Consider the following 25,530-nt stretch of genomic DNA (forward strand, 5'->3'; position numbering starts at 1 on the left):
CCTGATATTTTCCTAACTACGTTTGTCTCACTCTGCTGGTACTTCTCTTCTTTATTCGTTTCTTAAATGCTCTCGTTTTCATGCCACACTCAGATGGCAGCCTTTTTCTCTGGAGACAACTAATCTGGTAAGCAAAGTGCTGACTAGTTAGCTGTTTGATCTTAACAGGTGGTGTATACATTCGGCACATTATGACTTGCATGTCAGCGTCATGTTTACTGCACAGGCAGTGGGCAGCTTTCCGCGAATGCTGTTGATTTTTCACTGGGCAGTTCCACGCCTCCGATTGAGATGTGCGGTACAAATAGCCGAACGAACTGTGTTACCTGTTAGATTCAGACCACCCGCTCGCCTCTTAGTGAAACCACTCCCAGTTTTCATTCTACAGTACTTGTCACATACCATGATTGTGATAAAAGCCAGTGACCTCTGAACTGTCTTGCATGTTTACGCTTTCTCGCGAAGGGCGGGGGACAGAGCCAAACGCATTGATTGTTGCCCACACAGCATTATGTAAGATTTTTTTTGACACTAGCTGTATCAACGTCCCCACACTAATGCATCCCTATGTTAGTTGCTCAGACATTATATTAAGTGCAAATAGGTAAGTCCCTGTAGTCCACCATTGTTTAAACAGTGGAAAGATGTATCCCCCTTTTGTAATCAAATAATTCCTTAACAAACAGCAGACAAATTATTGCCGTCCATGTTCACGAAGGCCTCGGGCACAACAAGGCTAAATATAGCTCTCAGAATGAGGGAGGAAACCTCCTGTCTCTCTGAGGCATCCGTCAGTGTGACGTCTGTAAATGGACACACGAGTTATATCACATATTTGATTGCTTTTAAAAGACGGTCACGTTTACAAGTAAAATGGGAACCGGAAGAATCTTTCAGCAGTGTATTGCTCATATTATTATTTTTAAATAAAAAAATAGACGGACAGGAATTCCGATGACTCCTGACACCCCTGAACTGCCATTGCCTCCACTCACTCAAACTGCAACACAGGACACCCACACGCGCATGCGCTCATGCAGGCATGGAAGGGCGCCTCTAGTCGCAATTATGTTCTACTTGACTTCTTTTAGCATCTCGTGGCTTGCTGGAGATTATAAAACACACCTTCTTGTCTATTTTAACATAAGTTTATTGCTCTACCTCCAGGCCTACTCCCAGGATGCCTACCTCCGTGGTGGACACAGCAGCTACAGTGGAAATGCCTGTCACATTCCTGAGCCGCCCCCAGTATGCTACCCCAGAGTAGATTGCAAGCCTACAGGCATGTCTCAGGTGACAGACTCTCTGGGTCCGGGCATCAGGGGCTCAGTAGCGGCACCTTTCGACCACGGGTACCGCAAGGAGATCACCGTGCCCCCATCCCTTCCTCCGATATCTTATCCAAAAAGTCAGATGGCCGTGTGCATGCGCAATGAAAGCGTGCGGACAGTGGTGGTCCCACCCGACCATATGGGGCGAATGAGTTCCGCTCATAGAATAGATTATATGGACCCTGCCTTCGTCAGGGCCAGGCCTGCATCATTAGCCCAGTATCCTCACCCTCGAAAGGCAGATGTCTATCCTGGCGGGCCAGGACTAACTCCCTATCGAGGCTCCACCCACCACTATCCAGCCCCGCAACAAAATTTTGATTGGCGAACTTACCAAACGTACAGGGACTACATCGACAACAAAGGAATCCATTCTCATGGTAGTCGAACTATCCAGGAAAGGCTTGATTGCTTGCGATCTTCCAATCAAAACGCCTTTGAAACGTCACATCTCATTCTTCAAATGGGTTGGGGTCCAAAGGGGATACGAAGGAGAAGTACTTCCCATGAACGCTCTTACCGCAGACCTCCGCCCCACTTCCAAGTTGCCCCGCGCAGTGTCTCTCAGGACCGCATGATCAGTTCGGATAGGATAAGCCACCCGAGGAACTGGCCACCAAGGAGCATGTCTCAAGATGGCCCTATGCGTAAAGTACAGTCACACTCCATGGACTATGTTGAGCCAACCGAGATCTCTCACCCCAATGAGAGGACAGGATATCGAAGGACAGACCCTGGTACGAGGCCAACTAGACAGTCTATGCCGAGACAGGCCATGATTTCCAGGCCTTCTGTTGGATACAGCAACGGCCAGAGGGGTCCACACAATTCTTCAATGTACACTAAAGGACCAGACTCTCTGCAGACCCACTCCCCACCTAACCTTTCAGACAAACAGATACATGTTGGAAAGAGAACAAGTGGTGACGAAAAAGCTTTCGCCAAAGCCAACCGCGCTGGCCACGCTAACCATCAAAGCCGCAACAGGGCAAGAGCTGAAAGCGTGCAACCTGCTGTACCAGAGAAGGACATGGTTTCGGTCGGGAAAAGGTCCTCTTCATGCTCTACTCAAAAACAGATGCCTCAGCGTTCTGGCATCCTCAAACCGAGCCATGAAGCGTCGCAAAACCAGGTGACCGGACGTAGCCTCTCGGAGTCCGGCGTCGTCTTGAGGCCTAAGCCGCTTGCCGGAAAGAACCCCAGCCCTTTGCGGCACCCCTCCTACATTTTGGCAGTCAATGATGATGTTGGCCAAGATTCCACTGCTGATGTAGCGACGTGCTGGCTCCCTAACGACACGCGGCGAGAGATGCATATACGTCGCCTCGAGGAGCGTCACACCTCCTGCTCCAGCAACCCAGATGAGTCGTTGGATTCAATTCCATTCATCGGTAAGAGGAAAATAAATGAGTTTCCAGCTCATTGTTGCCATGGCAACAGTTGTAGTAACTTGAGTCAGGCCGGCGACTCTTGTCATCGGAGGCGTTTCATAATAAATAAGTGTTGCTTTGTTGCGCTTGTAGACTACAAACATTGCTTATTTCATGTATTTTACTGTTAGACTCATAAATATTGACATAAATGCAAGAGGGAAAAAAAACAAAAATTATGCTGCACATTGAGAAGTTGATTCTCAGGTGCATCAGCACCTTTGGTCTCAGATTTGGAACATGGAACAACAAGTAGAGTAGATGTGAGCCTAATAAAGATGCTTGACAAAGTAGCATCGATTTTTAATGTCATTAGTTGTAATGGATTGCAGCATTCAGTGGCAACAGTTTTTTAAAGCAAAGACAAACTTTTTTTTGCAATTTTGAATCTTCATTTCTTTAGTACTTTCTGATTAATTTTTTTAATCTTTGAAATTTTGACAGAATTCAAAAGGGCACTTTTCTTTGTGACATATCAACTTGACACTTCTCAAGAGACATTAACATATTTGTGACTGATTAAAGTCACACCTGATAGTCTACTTTCAGTTGCTCTTCTGCCGTCATTCATATTTTCCACCCAAGTATTTTATACTGGTATTTTTTTCCTAGATCTACACTTGAGATTGGCCAAGTTCTGAGTTGCTGTGCGCCATGTACCGTATTTTCCAATGTATAAGGCGCACCCAAAAGCCTTGATTTTCTTTCAAAAGGTGACCCTGCGTGCAGGTGCGCTTTATACTGAAGTAATTTTGAGCCACAACTGACTCCATTTCCCCTTGTAGAAGTAGAACGTGACCCCAGCCTCTACTGTAGTGCCTTATATTGTGGTGTGCCTAATATTTGGGAAACCTTTATGCATTTTTGTAATGTATTTTTATATAATATTCATTGATGGTGCGCCTTATAATCTGGTGCACCTTATATATGGAAAAATTTGAAAATCCACCATTCGTTGGGTGTGCGCCTTATATTCCGTTGCGCCTTATACACCGCAAAATACGGTATTGTTGATTTGTGGAGATTATATGACAGGCCAGGTGCACACAAAGCAAGCTGTGACAGTGCTCATTTGGCAATCTCACACTGGTACCACAGCTCAGGAAAACTGTCTTTATTGAACAGGCCGCGGGGCCACCGTCAACAGTCTCTTTCAAAGTCACATTGATAAGCCTTTCTGTCCATCACCCACATTATTTTGCAGTTTAAGTGGTGCATTCTGCATGAACATTCTAGAAGTCTGAAGTGCTGTAATAGTGTTTGTTGACACGTAACTGAACAAGATTTGAAATATGCCCGTCAGAACAACACATTATTATTGCATAACTTGTTGGTATAGGACAGAATTGAGTAAATGAGATTTACAATCAAGTCTTGCATGATAGTAAACCGTGAGAGACCGCACATTGATGATGATGTTCAGTTTTGTTTCGTTTTGTTTGCCGTGTTTCAAAGTTTCGTCCAGGCCAGATCTGGGACAGCGGCTTTGAAATTTAACTCCAAATGCGCCTGCAAGCACAAGTTTTATAACCTGAGTTCTTTCCAATATGTCACGCAAGAGGAGGTGGGATGGACTTGTGACTACTAATTTCTTCTTTTTGATGAGATATGATTTGGCGTTTCTGCCTTTCTTGTAAATGTTGACATGAATTGTTCAATTGTTTTTTGAATGTGATTGTGGCTGCCGCTACTCACCCATCAGAAAAAATATCCTGTGACTGTAAAGTGTCCTTGAGAGTTTTGAAAGGCGCTTATAAATAACATGTATTATTATTATTATTATTATTTCTTGATTTTATGCTCACATGCTGGCATCTATACCAGCTCTTATGAAGTGGACATCATGTCACGGTCTGACATCACAATATCATCACTTTGTCATGTTACTGTCATTTTGCAGACAATCTGTCACATTAATTAATAACAATTAATTTCATTTATAAGCGCCTTTCAAAACTTTCAAGGACATTTTACAGTCACGTAATTTATTTGTGCGGGTGAGCAGCAGCAGCCATTCACGCCAGCGCTCACTCTACCCGGAAGTAACACATTAAGATGAAATAATGTCTTGACAATTGCTCTACGTAATCATATTCTTGGTCAAAGAGAAGGAAGGGGACGGACTGGCATGAGGTGTCCAGTGCGCTACCGATCCATGCGCACCAAATCCAGCAGACATTTAAACAGCTTCTTCCCCCAAGCCATTAACTCTTTGAAGTCTTTCAACAGTAGCCAAAATGGAACTGTATAGTGCCACTTAGCAGTTTTTTTGAACGATACTAATGCAGCGTGTTCTACCGGAAACAAATTCCTTGTGTGTCCTACATACTTGGCAATAAAGATGATTCTGATTCTGATTCTGATTCTGATTCTGATTCTATTTTTCCCTCTGTTGCAATAGACGAGCCCGTCAGCCCCAGTGTCGACAGGAATGCTGCTCCCATTCCACCCTCCGCTGTCATATCTGTCCCACCATCTGTCGCCACAGGTCCTTCTAGTCCCGACTCACCGTGCCCTCCCATTCGCCGACAACTGTCACATGACCAAGGTAAGCGTTATATACTGTAACAATACAGTATTGTTAACATTTTTTCAGTCATAAAGTTGGTTGTAAATCCACTTCCTCTCATAACTTTGATTTGGAAGTGAGTCATCTTTTATGTGCTCTGCTCCAGAGTCCCTGAGAAGTGCTTTGCTGGATTCGGAATCTGCCAGCCAAACTGAGCGGTCCAAATCCTACGATGAAGGTCTGGACAATTACCAAGAAGAGGGGAGAGGGTATGTTCCAACAGATATTCAGTCATTTCTCTTGTATTATTTTCAAATTCATTATATGATTTTATTACAAATGAACTGGATCTTGTGATCATTCTCCTTTTCAACCCCTACCCACAGACGATCTTCGAGTCGGCATATGCCAAGTCTCAGAGGCCTGAAAAAGGTAACTTCCTTTGCAGTCTTAACTCACATACGTTTCATGATATTGTACTAATGGGAAACGTGCATGAGGTATTTTGTTATTGTAGACAAACACTGATTTCTATGCATCCTAAACAAATGCCATATTTTTGATTCACTTCATGGCAGGCATTGGATGGCCATAAATCTTCTGTGGACTCTGGATCTCAAAGAGACTCTTCTGCAGATGTCTTTCCTGATTCTTCTAAGGAAGGATTGCTCACCTTTAGACAACTTTGTACAGATAAGAATAAGGTACGCTTGGGAAGTTGTCTTTTTGTCAAAGGGGGAGAAGGATCGTTGCAAAGGCATAATTTTTGATGGGTTTAACAGGTTGATCTTGTCTCCTCTGTGTAGCGCGTTAGTGGAGGAATGAAGTCCTGGAAGCAGGTTTACGCCGTTCTGCAAGGTCACACACTGACCCTCTTCAGGGATAGAAAAGATGCAGTCTTGCGTCTCACTGTGCTGCCCGACGAGGAGCCGCTGCGAATCAGCGTCAAGGCCTGCCTGATTGACATCTCCTATAGCGACACACGTCGCAAGAATGTGCTGCGTCTGACCACCTCCGATAGCGAGTACTTGTTCCAGGCTGAAGGGAGGGAAGACATGTTGTCTTGGATTAAAGTCATTCAGGAAAACAGTAATCCAGATGAAGAGGTGCGTGTATGTGGGTGTGTTGCCAAATCTGATGTGGATGAATCACTTTTCAATGAATTAAAGTTTCATTTTGTTGTTACCGTATGCCCTAAATGAAAGGTCAAACAGTGTACGCCATTTACATCTTTTCAGAATGCTGCCGTCACAAGTCAGGATTTGATCAGTCGAAAGATCAAAGAATACAACATGATGAGGTCACATGGCTCCGCCAATCACTTCGCAACCAAACATTCACAATAATCAATCTCAATCTTTTGCATTATTAACTTAGCAGCGCACCCAGCAGTAAATCGGAACCCTCACCGAAGCCCCCGCGTCAGTCGTTGAGCATCAAGCAAGCCTTTTTGGGAGGGAAGACAGACGGCAAGAGTCCTCATTCGCCCAAATCTGAAGAGGGAAAGACACTGAGAGGTAGAGTAAAATCTACAATCACACATACATTGCAACTAATAAATTGTCTTGTGATTCAGATGAGGCCAGCCCACCAAGGGACAGAGGTGCATGGAAAATAGGAATCCCTGGGATCATGAGAAAGCCCTTCGAAAAGAAGACACCAGCTGGCGTCACGTTTGGTGTGCGCTTAGACGACTGTCCACCCGCGCAAAATAATAGGGTGAATTATTGGTTCACTTGGTGTTTGTCTTTTCCTTCTTTTTTTCTTCTCTGAATTCATCTGAATTTCCGATTGTGATATTGTGTTTTGTAGTTTGTTCCTTTGATCGTGGAGGTGTGTTGTAATGTGGTGGAGGACAGAGGCTTGGAGTACACGGGGATCTACAGAGTTCCCGGAAACAATGCCGCCATCTCCAACATGCAAGAGGAGCTCAACACCAAAGGCATTGCTGACATTGACGTCCAAGAAGATGTGAGTTAGCCGCCCTTTGAATTCTGCCTTTTCCGAACAGTCTCAGATATTGTTTACATCTCCACAGAAATGGCGGGATCTCAACGTCATCAGTAGCCTACTCAAGTCTTTTTTCCGGAAACTACCCGAACCCCTGTTTACAAACGGTGAGACTCTCAAAGTGCAGACACAAAGGCGTTGCCCCAAAAGATTCATCTGTGGGAGCTTTTCGTTTTGAAACTTTATAAGATGAAAGGCCTTTCTGGGTTCTTCTGCTCAACAGAAAAGTATGCTGACTTTATTGAAGCCAGTAGAACAGAGGACTCAGCTGAGAGACTTAAGCAGCTAAAGAGGCTGGTAAGGAATGTTGGCACCAATAGGCACATAAGTTTTGTCAAATGTGATTGTTCTAAGGAGCACACGGTGCCCTCTGCAATTTTCCTCTTTTTTCCCCTCAGATCCGCAAACTGCCTGATCACCACTATGAAACCCTCAAATTTCTTTGCGCGCACCTCAAAAGGGTTTCTGACAACTGTGAGAAAAACAAGGTGCACTGTGACATCTGAAGCGCAACTGTCATCACGCATATTGTGCGCATTTGCTTTGAGCACAATCTCATCTAATTTGTCTTTTTTATTTTTATTTTTATAAATAGATGGAACCTCGAAACCTGGCAATTGTGTTTGGCCCAACCCTGGTCCGAACCTCTGAGGACAACATGACAAACATGGTCAATCACATGCCCGACCAGTGCAAGATAGTCGAGAACCTAATCCAGCAATATGATTGGTTCTTCACCGAAGACTGCGATGACGATCCTGTTGTATGGAAACCCGGCATTTATTCATCCGACGTTCTTGTTCTCATGTTCCTTTTCCTTATTCTTTCTTGCAGACCACTGGCGAGCAGGAGAGCACGGTGCAGTCGCAGCCTGTGCCCAACATTGACCACCTGCTCTCCAACATCGGCCGGACGGCGCCGTCGCCGGGCGAGGTCTCGGGTAAGCCGCCGAGGTGTTTCTCTCAGACTTGCGCTGCCTCACATCAACACAGCAACGTTCAATTCCATTTCTCTTCTTCTATTTAAGTGCACATGTATGTAGATGTACTAAATATGAACTACGCCTGTTAGTTATTTTTACATGCTTTGGGCTGAAACTTTTTTTTTATTTGTGGTTTTATCCATGGGGGGAAAATGTCACCCTTTTTCTTGATTTGATTCATATATGGAATCTGTCTTGATTTTTTTTTTCCATTGTTGTAGCTCAAATTGTTGAAGTTGTTATTTTTGTCCCTTTCTTTGCTTTTTCATCCCACCCGAGCCATTTTTTCTTTAAGACGACGACTCCCTTTTCTTTCAGTTTTTTTCTTCCCGTCCTCCTCGTCTCACACGTTCTCTCTCCCCGAAAGCAAATCAAACTCAACGAATGGAAGTTTGTTAACCCTTCTTTGTGTAGTGTGTTGTTTCTCTCCCATGTCCCTTGTCCAGCACTCACACATGACCCCATCTTGACACAGGCCAAGTGGGCGGCGTCTATCACTCGATGATGTCACTGATGGACTCTGTTTTGTCAGTGGTGGACAGCTGGGACTGTAGGAAGAAGGACGAGTGTTGTGCCCAGTGTAGCTGCCTAGTCTGCAGAAACCCGCAGCTCTTTTAAATTGGGGGCGAAAAGGAGGAAAAGAGATGAAAAAAGAAAGAAAGAGAAGTCGATGTTTGTCATTTTCCTTGTGGTGTGCACGTCTCACATTCAAAGCAATACCCTGCATCAAGAGGATACATAGCCGTGCTGTCGTGCCTTCTCTCAAAGCCCCTTTGCTGTCTCTTGTTGTCTCTAAAGCTGATCGCAAGGACAAGTAGCATGGTATGGTCAACCTCAGGTTCTCTGCGCTCGCGTGGCATAATCCGTGCTGATGTCTGGGGCGGGGCGGAGCCATAGTGATGGGACTGAGCTGGATACTTGCGGGCACATATGAAATTCCAAACAAGCAAACGCAGTTTGTTGAATTGACTGCAGGACTCTGAGCAGGGGTCATTATTATTATTATTTTTCTTCATATCATGATCTGTCGTGTTTATCTATCTATCTATCTATCTATCTATCTATCTATCTATCTATCTATCTATCTATCTATCTATCTATCTATCTATCTGTCTGTCTGTCTGTCTGTCTGTCTGTCTGTCTGTGTCTGTCTTGCTCTCTCTGTTTCTAGCTCTCTCTCTGTATCCATCCATCCTTCCATTTATCCGTCTGTCTGTCTGCCCCTACCCCTCCCTATCTCTCCCTCCCCTTCCCTTCCTCCCCCATCTCTCACTTTCCCTCCATCTATCCATCTATCTTTTTTATGTATGTATTTATTTATCTTCATCCTTGTTTGCATTTGAATTTGATCATTGACTCAACAAATAGGCTCGTCTTTTGATACACACGCAGGTGGCACATTGCCTCACCATCACAACGCTGCTCTTTGTCTGAACTTTAAATAGACCATCGATTAAGCCCCAACAACATCAGCGACGCAAGAGCTGTTTAAGAAACTCCGTACAGGAACTTGACTCAAGTTACAACAAGACACTGATGGCTATACAGTACTTGGATGCGATAGACCTAATATAGTTCCCTTTTCACCTCTGTGATTGCCACGGAGGTCCTGAAGTAAACAGGTAGTCAAAGTCCTTTGCCACATGACAAATAATGTTTTGCTAAAAACTAATAATAATAATAGTCACTATAACTCTTTAACACAGAAGGCTTTTCAACCAAATAGGATCAGGAAGCTAACAAGATAGTATCTTCACTTAGAATAATCCAATAGGAGTTCAGAGCATCAATGTTAAAAACAAAGTTAGATGAACTCAAAATTTCAAAGCAACCATCTTGGATCAAATTATAAATTGGGTAATCCAACTCAATATTTGAAGTTTGGCTGTTGTGAAAATTGTCTATTCCGGTTTTCACAATTCTCAAATAAGAGTTTACTAAGCTGTTGTTTGGACTGTACACGTTTAAGATTCACGTAAAACAGCTCAGCAAATTGTTTTGGAGCAAACCTCTTGTTTCCTTTGTTGTGTCAACTCACTTTAATAATAATTTGTTAACTCATTCACTGCCACATATGTGCAAAAATGTATCCACTCCAGTGCCAGGGTTTTTGTCATTGTCACTTGAATTCCAGGACCCACAGAAAATTGAATTTTAGGACTACATCAACATTCAATACAGCATTAGAAACCTTCTACATATTTCTTTCATCAGGAAAGAAGAGTTAATTATTCCTAAATTATATGGGTCTGGAGCTATATCAGCTTGAAATGAGGGTGGCTGTCCAAAATACAATGCAATACATACATATTGGTATATATAGAGCTTGAAGAACAGCTGAAGCTGGAACAAAGCGCTAACATAGAAGAAATGGAAATGATGCCCCCTTGTGGAAAAGAAAAAAAAACATTGCCAGAAACCATGGGTAGCGCTTTATCGGCACCCAAGCATGAAAAAACAAAACCCGAACAATTCGGGAATGCCGCTCTACATCATATTTTAAATTCCCGAATAAATTTGTGAATGAGTTAATAAGTTATGTTTTATAGTTGTTGCAACTTCAATGACCATTTCAGTCCCCCAAAAAATACCAGTTGTGTTTTTTACAGCATGGCTCTATTTTTCAGAGGTCTTTTTTCATGTTTAACTTATATTCTCATTTTGAATGTTTTTTATTTCTTTAAGTTGTATTGCAACAACGAAGTCAACAACAGTTGACGTTCAAGGAAGAACACAAGAAAGTTATGTCATTTGGACACAGACCGAACAGGGAAAAGTTGCCCGTGGCACACACTCGTTGATCTGTTCAGCTCAGGCCTCTCTCAAATGTCGTAAGTCAGTGCGAGCGCATCACGCCCTCCCCTCTGCGATGCCTTTTGAGTTGGGGAGGAGGAGGTTGGCTACGGCGAGTTGATGGCGGCTGACACGTGATGCTCCGTGACTGACATTTGTGTCCGTGATGTGCCGTCGCCACCTCCATCGTTAAGCCGAGCATGAGCCGCTTGTGTTCGTCTTTGTTTGAGCAGCCAGCGGGGGAGAAGAGGGGCTTTATCTCGCCATTTTCTCTCTCTTTCTCTCTGCGAACATCCGTCATTTCAGGCTTCGTTTTCGGCCGTCTCTTCTTTTTGTGTGTCTGTGTGTCCACCAAGCGCTTACTTGGTGTGATGACTTATCCTTGTCGATTGTGTCACCTTGCTTCCATCTAGCTGCCCCCCTTAAAGCTCATATCTGTCTGCGACGATATCGGCAAGCCATCAATCTGCTCCTTTTTTCCTCCTCCTCTTTATCTAATTGACATGGTTTCATGAGGCCACTGATGGCAGGCTACTAATGATTGTCCTCTCTTTGATGCAGATTCAGCATGTAGTGACTCCTCCAAATCAAAGGTGATGTTTTCATTTTGTTTCCTTCCACACAAGTCGCGAATTCCCAGCTGGCGCGGCCACTTGACGTTGTGGTTTGTCATCTCTTCCGTAGATCCTCTGGGCTTCCGGGAAGGATCAGTGTAGCAAAGAGATGTTGCGCTCTTCCTTCTTCGTCAGCCGCAAGCGCAAGAAGCCCAAAGACAAAGCACAGCCCGGTAGCTCGGATGACGACCTGGACGCTTTCCCCCAGAAGGAGATCCCCGGAGAGGGCCGGCAACCGCCTCTTCGGTCTCCAGAGAGTCGCACCGAGGAGGAGGAAGGCACGACTGAGGAGCAGCAGCTGAGGAACAGCTCTGAGGAGCAGCTCGACAAAACCTTTGTGACCGAAGCGCCTAGCGAGCAGCAAACGGCCTCACGTGGCGCCGGCTCCCCGTACGCGTCACCTTCCCACTCCCCGAGCCTGAACTGCCACGCGGTGGCATCGGACCCGCCCTCCAACTATGAGGACACGGTCTCCGATCTTGGTACAATGAACAGCACCAGCTCCCGGGCCTCGGCGCCAAGACTCAGGCGGTGCAGGACGGCGGCACCGGGACACGACGCCGGCGGCAGCGGGCCTGGCGCCGAAGTCTGCTCCATTACCTCCGACTACTCCACCACGTCATCCATGACCTTCATGACCGGCGGCGAGCTCAACACGCTGAGTCCGGAAGTGCGCTCGGTGGCGGAGAGCCGGGGAGGCGACGACGACGCCGATGATGAGCGCAGCGAGCTCTTCAGCGAGGGCAGACCCGCCGAGACGGATAGTGAGAGCGACATTTCTGTCTTCACCGTGGCCAGAGACGTGGCGGTCCCGCGACCGCTGTCCTCCCACAGGCTCATCGAATGCGACACGCTCTCCCGTAAGAAAGCCGCCCGACAGAAGACGGACAGCGAGTCGTCGCTGGACGGCTCTCGCAGCGACAAGGATTCAAACAGACAGCTTTCCGGCAAAGGTCGCTCCTCCGGCAGCCTCAGCTCGTCGTCCCGGGGCGAGCTGGATAAAATGGAGCCGACGTGGAAGCTGAAGATCACGGACCGCCTGAAAGTGCGTCTGCGCGTGTCGGTGGACGACATGTTTGGCGTGGGCAGCCAGCGGAACGCCGAGGGCCGCGCGAAGAAGAAGAATATCCGGAGGAGACATACAATGGGCGGCCAGCGGGACTTTGCCGAGCTGTCTGTTCTGGGAGACTGGCCGCAGCAGGCGCTCTGCTCAAGCTCGCGCTCGGAACTGTCGGCGGTGGACCGCCTGAGACCCAAATGCAGCTCCCAGGACTTCTCCATCGGCGACTGGATTGCGCGCGAACGCCATCGCACCAGCAATCCGGAGGTCAGCCTGGACCTGGCTGAGCAACAGAGTACGCCGTGCGGGGCCAATAACCCTCTCAACCTCGCGGCGTCGCCATCCTCGGACCTCTCGCGCCGCGCTGCCGAGGCTTTGAACGGCGACACGCCACATCCGAAGAGTCTGAGCTTGTCAGCGACGGCGCATCCGCACAAACTGGCGAGTTCCCAGGTGGTGCACTCTCGCTTTTATCAGTACCTGTGAGTCTGCGTGCGTGTGCCTGCAGGAGTTTTTTTTCCAAGTCTGTGAAGGTGGTCAGTGAGCGTGTTGTACACATTTTGTCATGTGAGGTCAGCTCTGGACCTTACTTGGAACAAATACACTTGATAAATCTATTTTTTTAAAGAGAACTGATGTGGGGACGGAGCAGTTGAGATTTGTCATGCCGAAGACTGACGAAGCCCTTCCAGGCTGTGAAGCACAGTGACACACGAATGAACGCTTAGTTGGGTGGATTTGAGAAAATAGTATAGATTTCTAGTTTTTGCAGATGAGCTATTTTTGTGCAAAGAAAAGTTCCAAGAATATGTGAACCAGTTACCAAATGAAGAATGTACAGACGTGCTCGCCGTTAACGCCGACTAAAAGCTTTAGCCGCTTGTGATGATGCTAAAATGTACATATCTGCTCATTATGTACTTGAATCGCATTTTGGGTACGACCTGCGCAAAAAAAAAAACAGCCGACGAGGCTTTTCCAAAGGTACAACGCGGACCACCCGAGTGTGGCCTTACTGTATGCATGTGGAAAATAATACACTTCATCATGGTTCTGGAGAGCAGTGAACAACAATGATTGAAACAACAACAAAAAATGGGGAATGACATCGTGCAAAATCAAACAAACAAACAAACAAAACTAATCTTCACAATAGGAAGTGCCTGACAATGAAATGTTTCGGGTGCCATGTTGTCTAGTTCAACAGTACAGTACTGTGAATGACATGTTGTTGATGTTTTTTAATGTTGACTGTTGTTCTACATGTTCTCTATAAGAATAATGCTGAGCTTCCATTCCTGTGGCATTCCACTCTGGTCTTAACACATTTTCTACTTGGTTTTCAGTTTTTATTCTCCGTTTTATTTTTTTAACAACTTGAATTTTAAATATTCACTGTAAAATAATTAACTTAAATGTTCATGCAGACGCCAAGTTTTAGCTGCTTTACTTTGACCTCTCCATTGTAGGATTCAGTCCAGGCATTGCAGGAGAATGATGATGATCAGTGACGTGCGGTTGTGGCTACTCGAGCTAAACTGAGTGGTGTAATTTTAAAAAAACAGATGAACCAAAATAAATACATCAGCATTACCTTTACACTGGTATTTGGCCTAAAAATATTGGGGTGCCTAAATTTGGTCTTTCCAGCATGTTTGATACAAATACCTCCCTTCTCCGAAACCATCTGAGTGATCAGCTCATAGCCAGGAGCTTTGTAAGCCCGATGACGATACTTATCATGAATCAGTTGCATTGGTGGAGGGAGACATCCAAAATGTGGAGAGATGATTCAACATTATAGTATATTTGAAATATGTTTAACAGTAACTGGTTGAACTAAAGAAAAGCAAAAATCTAAATCAATTCAGTTCATATTAGTCTGATCTCATTTAAGGCCAAATTATATTTCAAATGTTGTCTGTCCTTTATTTGTATTGCTTTCCCTGTAAATATCTCTGACCTTCAGCCCCAAGCCCAGATTAATTGTAAGGGTCAAGCTTTTTAAATAAGTGGGCAAAATCAATAATTGCGAGCACAAGGTAGAATAAATAACTGCACCCTCTTGATCAAATTTTCATTTGTGAGCTGTACAGTTGGCATTTTCATGTGCACTTTTATCCCATCACCATGACCATTCAGCCCTTCCCGTTTGACTCTAACAAATTGGAACTACATTAGCCTGACTGGAAAATAAAAATGCAATTTCCATGATAATAATTCAGTAGTTTTACCAATAGATGGTGCTGTTGAAATATTTTTGCACTATGGGAGGATTGGGCAATCTTAGGTGAAACTGCCTGCTTTGTGCCGCACTTCATCTTTCTGGTGTTTGAACAGGAAATGTTTTAATGATAAACTCGTGTATGTCAATCCATTGGAAAAAAAATAAGGAATATAAAGCACAGAACACAACAGGTGAGATGTAGAATAAATGTAGCCTACTGACCGCACGTCACTGATTGACTGCGCCTGTGCATGAATGTGTGTGTGGACAGTTTCGGTACGGCCTTCGAGGAAGCGCAAACGTCGAAGTGGACCGTACGAGCGTTGCCTTCCTCCTGATTGGGAGACGAGCGCACAGACTCCGGAAACACTGGAAATAAATTATGTCAATGGCAATGATGTGTCAGTGTTGGTTTTATTATCTCTTTGTTAGGCTTCAAATGACAACTTTAAACGAGAGTGACTGCTTCAAAGTGTGAGTTACACTTGTTGCTCATCGATAGTTTTGTGTGCTGTTGTTTTCACTGCTTAAAGGTTAAAGGGCAACTGACGCCCCCGGACAAGTTGTGTCCATAATTTGTAAAATCACTTCAAATGACTTATGCTGAGCAAAAAAGTGACGTCGGTTGTCCTTTAAAGGACAACCGACGTCACTTTTTTTTTTTAACTGACACCAGAAAAACGTTTTATAGCATCTAAAACACCCAAAAAACGCAGTATGATATTTTTAGTCAAATGCAAAACACCAATAAAAATGACTCAGTGTCCAAAATCTGCAAAAAATTGAGCTGCGAATTGGGCATTTTCAGAAAGTCCCGCCCCCAGTTCGTGACGTCACGCCAAGACGTCTTGCATTGCTGGAGAATAAAAACAATTGCTTCAGATTCGGATAATATGCTTTCTTGTGACACATCCAGTTATGAATATGATTCAAATAGTTCTGAAGAGGAAAACATACATGTTTGCAATCGATTAAAGAATGTATTCCGTGTCATTTTGAGGCAAACGGGTGGGGGGGAATGTCTCACCCAAAAAGAGGCAACAAAATGGCCACCAATCTGTGAGGAATGAATCAGCCCGTTTCCACAGGCTGATAAATGATTTCCATGGAGCTTGGACTCCCTCTGCTGGCGACTTTTGGATGTAACACACGGTTTAAAAAACAGTACAGCAAAATACATTGACGTGATGGAAAGACGCTACAATGCGTCTTTTTTACGTCAGGAGACGGTCCTTTTCTGACGTCACCAACTCAAGAACAAGACTTCCTGAATGTTCAGTGCGAGTCTTAAAACATAAAATATAGCTATATGCGGTGGAATCTTTGTAAAATACGCTCAGTAAAAGTCATTTGAAGCCATTTTACAAATTATGGACACAACTTGTCTGGAGACGTCGGTTGTCCTTTAAGGTCGACAGTAAGTAAGCAATACATTCAACCTCAGAAATAAATGCAGCCAGTGGTGGGCCGTCAGGGCCAGCAAGGCCTTATCATAATTATAATAAAAGTCAATGTCATTAAAAAAGTATTTTTTTTTCTAAATATATATATAATTATTCTACATACTGTTTTCTTGATGTTATATTACATCCATTTGGTTCTGCTCCTTTCAGTGTTGTAGTTTTAGGTCAGAGTTTTTAATCCAATCAGACTTCAGCTAGCTTGTGTCGCCAGGCTGTATGAAATCTGACCGACGCCTTCAGAATCAACAGTGAGGGTGTCTGTGCGCTGTACATGAACGGGCACATGTAGTTGATATACAGTTGCGATAGCCAATCAGATCACGAGTTGGCACAGTAAGGCCAGCTAGATGGCCTTGCGTTGAACATGACGTACGTGTCCTGTGATTGGATACTCACTTTACCTCAGCCCTCAGCGGAGGCAGCGCTATGCAAATCAACCAAGCTGACAACAGATCAGACCCGGAAACTTTAGCAGAAAAAACAAGTATATCTACTCGCTTTTTTAACCCACAATGGCTGAAGGAGAGGACAACTCACTGTTGCAGGTAAGCCTATTCTCAAGAACAAATGAAAAAGATTTGTTTACTTTTTCGTTTTGTGAACGTCTTGTTGTTTTTCTTATATTAAACTGACATTTTGTAATTTAGCGTAAAATCTTGTTAAAGATTGCATATTCTTGGTGGACTTCATAAAACTTTGTGGACAAATGATTTTAAATGTCCTTTTATTTTTAAGTGTTTGCAGTATCACGTATAGTGACAAGTTCTAATTGCTGATGCAGATTTATTGATGTGTAATTGCTCCGGAAAATAGCCTGTGTTGTAGACGATTAAGGTGATGCCACGCCCAGTACTGCGTGCGTGTGCTTTTCTAAATGATATCTCCAGCCGTTGTGTCATAAATTATGGTATTACGAGTGATATTTGTTCAAGTCGGACTAAGTAGGACTTCACTGAAGGCCTAGGTGTGAAATGCACGGACCGCCACTGGGGAAGCTTCTGGATTATGCAGCAGCTTCCCCTTCGAAACAATTCGGATGAACTTGTTTTACTTGCAATGCTGCCATTGCCCACTAGGTTGAGCTGTTTTTCCGTATCAAGTTGGATCCACCCCCAAATTATAAAAAGATGAAAAACAAATCCAGGCGAGAGTTAAGGTTCAAAATGCTTTATGTACAAGTTGCACATACGACATAAAGATTCCAACAGTGTCTGTTTTTATACACTTTGTACATTAGATGACGACAAACCACATATGCCAAGTCATTTGACTGAGATAATTTGAGCCATTTAGCACGCAAAATTCACAACATAATGCTTCTTAACATAGAGGAGAGGACTATCCCGAGAGGTTGATTGTAAATCTACATTTCCAAACCAGTATAACGCACATACATTATTTGATGTCAAAGTGGACCGATCTTTGTACAGAATGGGGGTTGTCTCGCTTCCAGAGAGAAACAAAATCCTATTCCCTCACTCCCATTGTCAAATGGGTTTCAAATATTGAACGTCTTTCCACTTTTAAGGCACGGCGAGTAAAAAGAAAACACCAAAAAGTACACACTATTGAATATTTTTACACATTTGATGGACGACAACATTGTGCCTTTGTACTGTCAAGCTGATGCAGCCACACAAAGGAGTAAAAGGAAAAAAATATATACCGCTTTGAAGGGAAAAGCCGAAAGGAAAAGATATACATGTATATATTAGATTTATCCTCAGATTTTGAGATATTATATATTACTTTAAAATTTATAAACTTTAGAATGTACCACCTTATATTGACATAAAAAATATATATATACATATATGTGTATACGCACATACTCTGTATACACATATATCTTATTTTCCTTTCGGCTTCTCCCTTCAAGGGGTCGGTCGCCACAGCAAATCAGTGTCCTCCAATCTTCAGAGGTTTGATCTGCATGTTTGTTTTGGCCAAGCTTTTACGTCGGATGCCCTTCCTGACACATATGCAGTATACATATCTATCAATTTTAATAAATGTTGAACAAAAAGTGGTACATTCTAAAGGCTGAATCAATAATAGGATATCTCTTTTCAAGACAAATGTCATATGTGCGATTATCATCATATACTATTTGGATTGAGGTTTACTTAATCAGAATGTGAATTATTTTCAAGGTTAAATATTTTGAAGATTGAAGTCACAATTTACTGTGAGAGGAAAGATAACGTCCCATTTTTAGAGACCATTATTTCTTATTTCTATTTTGCTGTCGTAGCCTCCGACGCAAGAAGATGAAAGTCAAGGTTGTTTCGAATCGAGAACGTTTGTTGATATTTCAAGATAAAAAATATTAACAAGATGATTTTATTTACTTGGTAAAATGAAGTTTTGTTTTTGGAAAAAAGGAGACATTTGATATTAAAAATGCATATTATCAAGCACGTGTGTTTAAGAAACTATTTTCAACCTCAGCGCTGTGTTTGAATGAGACAAAAAATTGCTAAGTGGAGATTTTTGAGAAAAAATATTATTGAAAATTTTGAAAAAAAATGCTCAAAAACTCAAATAAAAATGGTTTAATCGCATTACAACTTCAATTTCTGAGTTTTTTTGTTGTTGTTTTTTTTTCGTTTTGACTTCCTCTTAAATACTCCTTTGTACAAAAGACGCAACACGGATAGGTGGGAAAACATCAAACACAGAGTATTGTAATCGTCAACACATCAACCAGTGAATTCATTGGTAGGTCACCAGAAACTGGTCGTTCAGTGTCTGTCTCGATAGGAGCGATATTTTCTACTGGAAAGTGTTGGTTTCCCGAATGCGTCATCTCCGTCCTTTCGCGGCTGCATCCAACATCACATCAATTGAACTATCGAACAATAGACTGATTTGATTTTGAACATAACTTTTAAATCAAACAGAACACAAGACGAGGGACACTCTTGTCAGTCCAATGGAATCCAAATTAAAAGTATGATTCAAAATTGTGCCTTCACAAAGAGATTAATGCTCAGTTTTGATTCACATGGTTAAAATAGTAAGGGTTGAGTTTAGGTCTTCTGCACCTTGAATTAATGTTATTACTTCACTAATATACAAGACATTAACATTCATTTGTCGTTGGTTTAGTAATTAATTAAGTAAGTAATTGAAAGTGCATTTTTAACAGCATTAAAGAATAGAACAACAACCACAAGTTAAATTAGAAACAAGTAAAATAAAGAGGAATATCGCAACACAAAAAAAACATTAGGTGCTGAGCATACCTTGGCCTATTAGAGTCAGTGTGGTGCACACATGAAAATAGACTTCAATGAAAATAAAAGGAGTACCGTATTTTCCGGTGTATAAGGCGCACCCAATGGCCTTGATTTTCTCCATAAGATGACCGTGCACCTTATGGGCAGGTGCGCCTTATATTTGAAGACACATTGAGCCACAACAGGTCTCGCGACTACTGTCAGCAGCCACCGACTCCGTTTCCTCCTGTCGAAGAACTAGTGCGTAACCCCAGCCTCTACTCTACTTAAAATGTGGTATGCCTTATACTTGGAAAACTTCTATATTTATCTATTATATTTGGAAAACATTTTTCATCCATGGAAGGTGCGCCTTATAGTCCCGTGCGGCATATATCTGGAAAAAGTTTGAAAATACACCATTTATTGGAGGTGCCCCTTACACTCCAGTGCGCCTACCACACCGGAAAATACAGTAGGTGAAGAAAGGGACAAACTATAGGAATCAGGTATACCTCCACCTCACAGATTAGAAACAATATATGTCCTGGAGTTTGTGAATAAATATTCTTTATTTGAAAGCAAATGCAATCTGCTGGCCGGGCACAATAGGGTCCAACATTTAAAGGACAACCGACGCCTGCAGACAAGTTATGTCCATAATTTGTAAAATCACTTCATATGACTTCTACTGAGCGTATTTGACAAAGATTCCACCGCATATAGCTATATTTTACCTTTTAAGACTCGCGCTGAATATTCAGGAAGTCTTGTTTTCGAGTTGATGACGATGCCTGACGTGACGTCATGTATGGAACGCCCCTGACCGAGAAAGCGACACACAATGCATTTTGGGTACTTTGTTTGGTCTGAAAACTTCATGTTGATGGTGAAATTAGAAGGAAAACACATAAATAATGCCATGGTGAATTGTTGTGTGTTGCACCATGACTACTATTTGATACTCGTTGATACAAATTCTCAGCAGACAAATCAGCCCATTTCCAACGGAGCTTGGGCGCCACCTTCTGCATTTTCTGGGACGCTACATTGGAGTCCTGACGGCTCGAATTGATACAGACGGACTTCTTTAATCGATTGCAAACATTTATGCTTTCCTCTTCAGAACTATTTGAATCATATTCATAACTGGAGGAGTAACAACAAAGGATCTTCTCCGAGTCTGAAGCCATTGTTTTGATTCTAGAGCAAGGCAAAGACATCTTGGTGTGACGTCACGAACAAGGGGGCGGGACCTTCTGCAACTGGCCACTTCCGGGTTCAATTTGAAGTACTTTTTAGACACTCATGTTTTAGACAAGTCATTTTTATTGGTGTTTTGCATTTGACTAAAAATATCAGCCTGCGTGTTTTGGGTATTTTAGATGCTATAAAACGTTTTTTTTTTTATGTCAGTTAGGAAACAAAAAAATGGTGTCGGTTCTCCTTTAAATCACAATCAAAACTGAGCATTAGAATCTGTGTCAAAATATGACAGGTTTCATTACGGGACGCATTAAATTGTACTGACTATTTTTTTCCTTTGAGTTTATCTTCTAGCCTGCAGGTTGTCAATATTCCAGCAGGTCTTGACAGTTTGCAAGAGTTTTCCATTCGTCCTCACCAGTGGCACCATTTACAACATGTCTGTTTCTTTAAAGGCGCAGGAGGATGCGTTCACTTTCCTTCTGGTGGGCAGCTGCCGAGGACTGCATGGAAGGCGGAAGCCGAGCACCATGCAGGTTGGGCACTTCACACTCAGGTGGCTTTATTTTGTTACGTTTTGCATATTGTGCTGTGTGAACTGACCAGAGAGGGCTGGGCTGGGCTGGGCGGGGTGGCGTGGCGTGGCATAATCGTCAGGTTTAGCTGTCGTCTTCATCCATTTCCTCCTGCTCATCTTTTGCCACGTCTGCTAGTCGGAAACACTCTCCAAAAAAGTTGACTAGTGAGCAGCTCAGGTGCTTTTGGGTGTCTTCATTGTGCAGGAAGTGGCCCTCGTCTGGGTAGATCTGGTCAGGGGAACAACTTTATCAGTTCAAAATGATGGTCGATGCTTGCCCACGAAGAGTGAAAATCCGCAAAAACTGACACCCATCGATGTATGTGTGGATGGGCAAGAAAAGTAATGTTAGTTTAAAAAAACTGACAATTTCATCGTGTGTTTTCCACAAAAATGTTGGGATGAAAAGAAATAAAAAATATTTTAAAATACTGAGAAAAAATGTGATTCCTGTTTATCAGCTGCCAATAAAGCTGACACACGCGCACATACACACGCACGCACACACCCACACACGCACGTGCACACACGTAAATGCACGTATACACACACACACACACGCACACGCACGTACACACACACATGCACACGCACGCACACACCCACACACGCACGTGCACACACGTAAATGCACGTATACACACACACACACACGCACACGCACGTACACACACACATGCACACGCACGCACATAGACACACACGCACACACGTGAATGCACGTAAACACGTGAACGCGCGCACACACACACACACACACACACACACACACACACACACACACACGCACACACACACACACACACACACACACACACACACACACACACACACACACACACACACACACACACACACACACACACACACACACACACACACACACACACACACACACACACACACACACACACACACACACACACACACACATCTCACCTGAAGCGTATAATTGGCTTTCTTGCTGATTAAATGGTTAATAAACTTGGCGGTGTGCTGAAAGTGAACTTTTTCTATGGACATAGAGAATTGCAACAGAGTTAAAAATAAAAATAAACAAACAAGATATTGTATTTGAAGAACAACATAAAGCGCCACTGGATACCGTCTGCAGTGGGGTGGATGATCAAGTACTGTTTCTGTAACAGCTGACCTGCTCTGTGAGCCAAATTTGACATCTGGGGAAGAGAAGTCAGGGCGAGGGGGAATGAAAAATGTTCAGTCACCAACACACTCTTACTTGAAGACTGATTGGAAATTTGGAAATTGATACCGTATATACTCTGGTATCAGGCTTTGAGCCCAGGTATCGTTCTGAAAATGCTGACACTGTGGTTCAGAAAGGAGGAAAAAAAGTATTGAGACAGCAGATAACGTAATGGAATGCTTTTACTGTATTGCCATATGACTGTTTATAAAAAGGAGCCGGCTTGATGTTGAAGCATGTTATTTCGATATTTCTGTTATTTTGTATTTATTTTAACACATTCACTGCCAGACGATGTGTGAATATGTGTCCGCTATCCAGTGCCAGGATTTTTGTCATTTTTACTCAAATTGCAGGACCCACAGAATATTGAGTTTTAGGACTACAATGCATTGTAAGAAACTTTGGCGGTCGCAAGTTCAGGTGGTCGTAACTCGCGCTGGTCGTAACTCGGATGTTACCTCTATATCAGGCACACCGCATTATAAGCCACATAGAATAGAAGCTACAAGAGCGGCTGCGGTTTCAATAATAATAATAATGATAATAATAAAAATCATAAATTTTATTTATGAGCGCCTTTAAAAACTCTCAAGTTGTATTATTGATATCGAGCTGTCACAACCGCCGTAGCTGTAAAAAAAAGTGCTATACAAACAAATCAGAAGAACGAGCCATATAGAAAGCGCATCGGATTATAAGGCATCCTTGGCTTTTGAAAAAAAATAATGCTTTTAGGTGTATCTTATAGAGCACAATATTTCTTTTAATTGTAATAACTCTCGCAATAGCATTCAGACATAACAAATAATGTCCTTTGCATTTTGTTAATATATTTTCTGAAATTGTACGTCCTCGGTTATCCATTCCTGGAGATACACGTAGACCTCCAAGGAAGTTAATGTAATGGGTTCACTATTGAACAAAGCTATGACTTTTATTTGATTCTATTGTAGAAGCAATTAGGTGTGTGTTATATGTGTCACCATATCTGGTACAGACATGCAGATTCTGAATGAACCTTGCCCAGTAAACCAACCAAAACTAAGAGTTTACCGTAGAGCTCGAAATCTGTGATGGGCGATACTGCAGCTCCACATTTAAGATGAGTGAACTCATCAGAGCTCAGCAGAAGAGTGGCCAAATATCCTCCATAAGCCTACACAACAAATTGAGATGTCTCAGGTGCAGTACTTGAGAACGACCTGCAGAATAATACAAGATGTATGTTACCTTTCCATACACTCCCATCCGCGTCCTGTCAATGTAAGGTTCGTCGGATAGGAACCTGGCAATGGCACAGGATACATAAACAACCTACAGTTTCGCTAGGGGTAAAAAAGGATTATGGACCCCCCCCCCCCCCCCAAAAAAAAAAAAAAAAAAAAAAAAAGAAAAAGGCTGACCTGAGCGCCTCCAGCTGGTCCCGCTCCTCCAGCTTGCCTAACCTCTTGTGCACTTTATGGAGGAGGTTGGTCCCCTGGAAGCCGCTGCCGTGGCCGTCGAAGCGAACGACAATGGTGCTGAAGCTGCTCACCAGAATGGTGGCCCAGTCCACCCAGAACTGCTCGGTGACCATCTGGCCACCGGGCGTCCCGTCGCTGTGTTTTAGGAAAAGATAAATGTCTAGCTTAGGCCACATGGCCAAGGTGCCCTTTCCTGATTTTAGTTTCAGAAGCTCACAATTCACATTATGAGGTCTCCCTTCAGCAGTTCATTGAGTGGTATGCAAACGTACGCTCGTTTGTTTGGCAATTTGATTACTGGGCACGGCACCCAATCAGAAGCCTATTTCGTGCTTCGGGCTATACCGTGACTGAAAAGTGTACTTGAGAGTTTTGAAAGCCGCTTAGAAAGAGGAGGCCAAGTGGCTTTGAGCAGATAACGCAACGCCAACATTGCATTGTGCACCATGATAACAAATGACAACTGGAGCAAAATTTTCAGCAAGGGATATTTACCATAAATGAAGCAAGAGAGCATTTGTGGTAGGTACTTCCTTAATTTAAAAAATCATTGATACTTCACAATAATGTTTTTTTTATTTTTTTTGCGAATAGTCGTCTTATTGTGTTTCAAGTTGTGAAAAATGGGACAGGCAAATTCATGGCCGGGTAGGCATCTTTTCAGAGTTGTCTGCCCGGGTGTCCGCTAACTTTTTGTCATGCGTTTCAGATACAGAATACAGACCGATTTAATATATATATATTAAAAAAATCCTCGTCTCACCCACCATGGATGGTGTCTGTCCCCCATTTCAGCTCGGGTCCTCTACCAGAGGCCAGGAAGCTTGAGGATTCTGCGCAGTTCGCGCTGTTCCCAGCACTGCGCTTTTCTGGACCGAGATATCCGATGTTGTTCCCGGGATCTGTTGCAACCACTCGTCGAGTTTGGGGGTCACTGCCCAAAGTGCTCCGACCACCACAGGCACGACTGTCACCTTTACCTTCCAGGCTCTCTCCAGCTCCTCTCTGAGCCCTTGGTATTTCTCGATTTTCTCATGTTCCTTCTTTCTGATGTTTCCATCGCTCTGGACCGCTACATCCACGACAACGGCTTTCCTTTCCCCTTTATCTATGACCACGATATCAGGTTGGTTGGCCATTACCATCTTGTCAGTCTGTATCTGGAAGTCCCACAGGATCTTTGCTCGGTCATTCTCTACTACCTTGGGAGGTGTTTCCCATTTTGACCTTGGGGTTTCCAGTCCATACTCCACACAGATGTTTCGGTAGACTATGCCAGCCACCTTATGTTATGGCGCTCCATGTAGGCTTTCCCTGCCGTTATGTGTTGGATTGTCTGGTGCCTCTTTGCACAACCTACACCTTGGGTCTTGCCTGGTGTGGTATATCCGTGCCTCTGCCTACTCTTGAGCAGCCAGGATGAGTGCCTCTGTG

General features: G+C 43.4%; 2 protein-coding genes across 6 annotated transcripts in view; one reads left to right on the plus strand and one right to left on the minus strand.

The window, feature by feature from the left end:
* Positions 1–15,351, plus strand: part of arhgap21b (Rho GTPase activating protein 21b) — a 29,323-nt gene extending 13,972 nt beyond the window's left edge. Inside the window, 17 exon segments of the mRNA XM_089008226.1 lie at positions 1,168–2,722; positions 5,163–5,309; positions 5,437–5,539; positions 5,657–5,702; positions 5,849–5,974; positions 6,077–6,376; positions 6,509–6,570; positions 6,651–6,787; positions 6,847–6,989; positions 7,083–7,241; positions 7,309–7,387; positions 7,504–7,577; positions 7,679–7,768; positions 7,876–8,043; positions 8,115–8,220; positions 11,617–11,648; positions 11,740–15,351. Of these exon segments, the coding sequence (XP_088864352.1) occupies positions 1,168–2,722; positions 5,163–5,309; positions 5,437–5,539; positions 5,657–5,702; positions 5,849–5,974; positions 6,077–6,376; positions 6,509–6,570; positions 6,651–6,787; positions 6,847–6,989; positions 7,083–7,241; positions 7,309–7,387; positions 7,504–7,577; positions 7,679–7,768; positions 7,876–8,043; positions 8,115–8,220; positions 11,617–11,648; positions 11,740–13,215 (4,803 nt within the window). The 3' untranslated portion in view covers positions 13,216–15,351.
* A 2,108-nt stretch (positions 15,352–17,459) lies between these two features.
* dpp6b (dipeptidyl peptidase like 6b) overlaps positions 17,460–25,530 on the minus strand; it is a 131,574-nt gene continuing 123,503 nt past the window's right edge. For 3 of the 5 annotated variants that reach the window (XM_089008775.1, XM_089008772.1, XM_089008774.1), the window contains exons 19-25: positions 24,037–24,231; positions 23,864–23,918; positions 23,687–23,789; positions 22,697–22,752; positions 22,529–22,601; positions 22,363–22,436; positions 17,461–21,652 (exon numbers count right to left, since the gene is read on the minus strand). In XM_089008775.1, coding sequence (XP_088864901.1) covers positions 21,506–21,652; positions 22,363–22,436; positions 22,529–22,601; positions 22,697–22,752; positions 23,687–23,789; positions 23,864–23,918; positions 24,037–24,231 — 703 coding nt within the window. In that variant the 3' untranslated portion in view covers positions 17,461–21,505. Of the gene's footprint in view, positions 21,653–22,362; positions 22,437–22,528; positions 22,602–22,696; positions 22,753–23,686; positions 23,790–23,863; positions 23,919–24,036; positions 24,232–25,530 lie in introns of all 5 variants that reach the window. The other 2 variants (XR_016116487.1, XM_089008773.1) reach the window with 2 other exon arrangements.

This window comes from Hippocampus bargibanti, linkage group LG11 (genome assembly GCF_051943395.1).
Source record: "Hippocampus bargibanti isolate YZ-2025 linkage group LG11, ASM5194339v1, whole genome shotgun sequence".
Lineage (NCBI taxonomy): Eukaryota > Metazoa > Chordata > Actinopteri > Syngnathiformes > Syngnathidae > Hippocampus > Hippocampus bargibanti.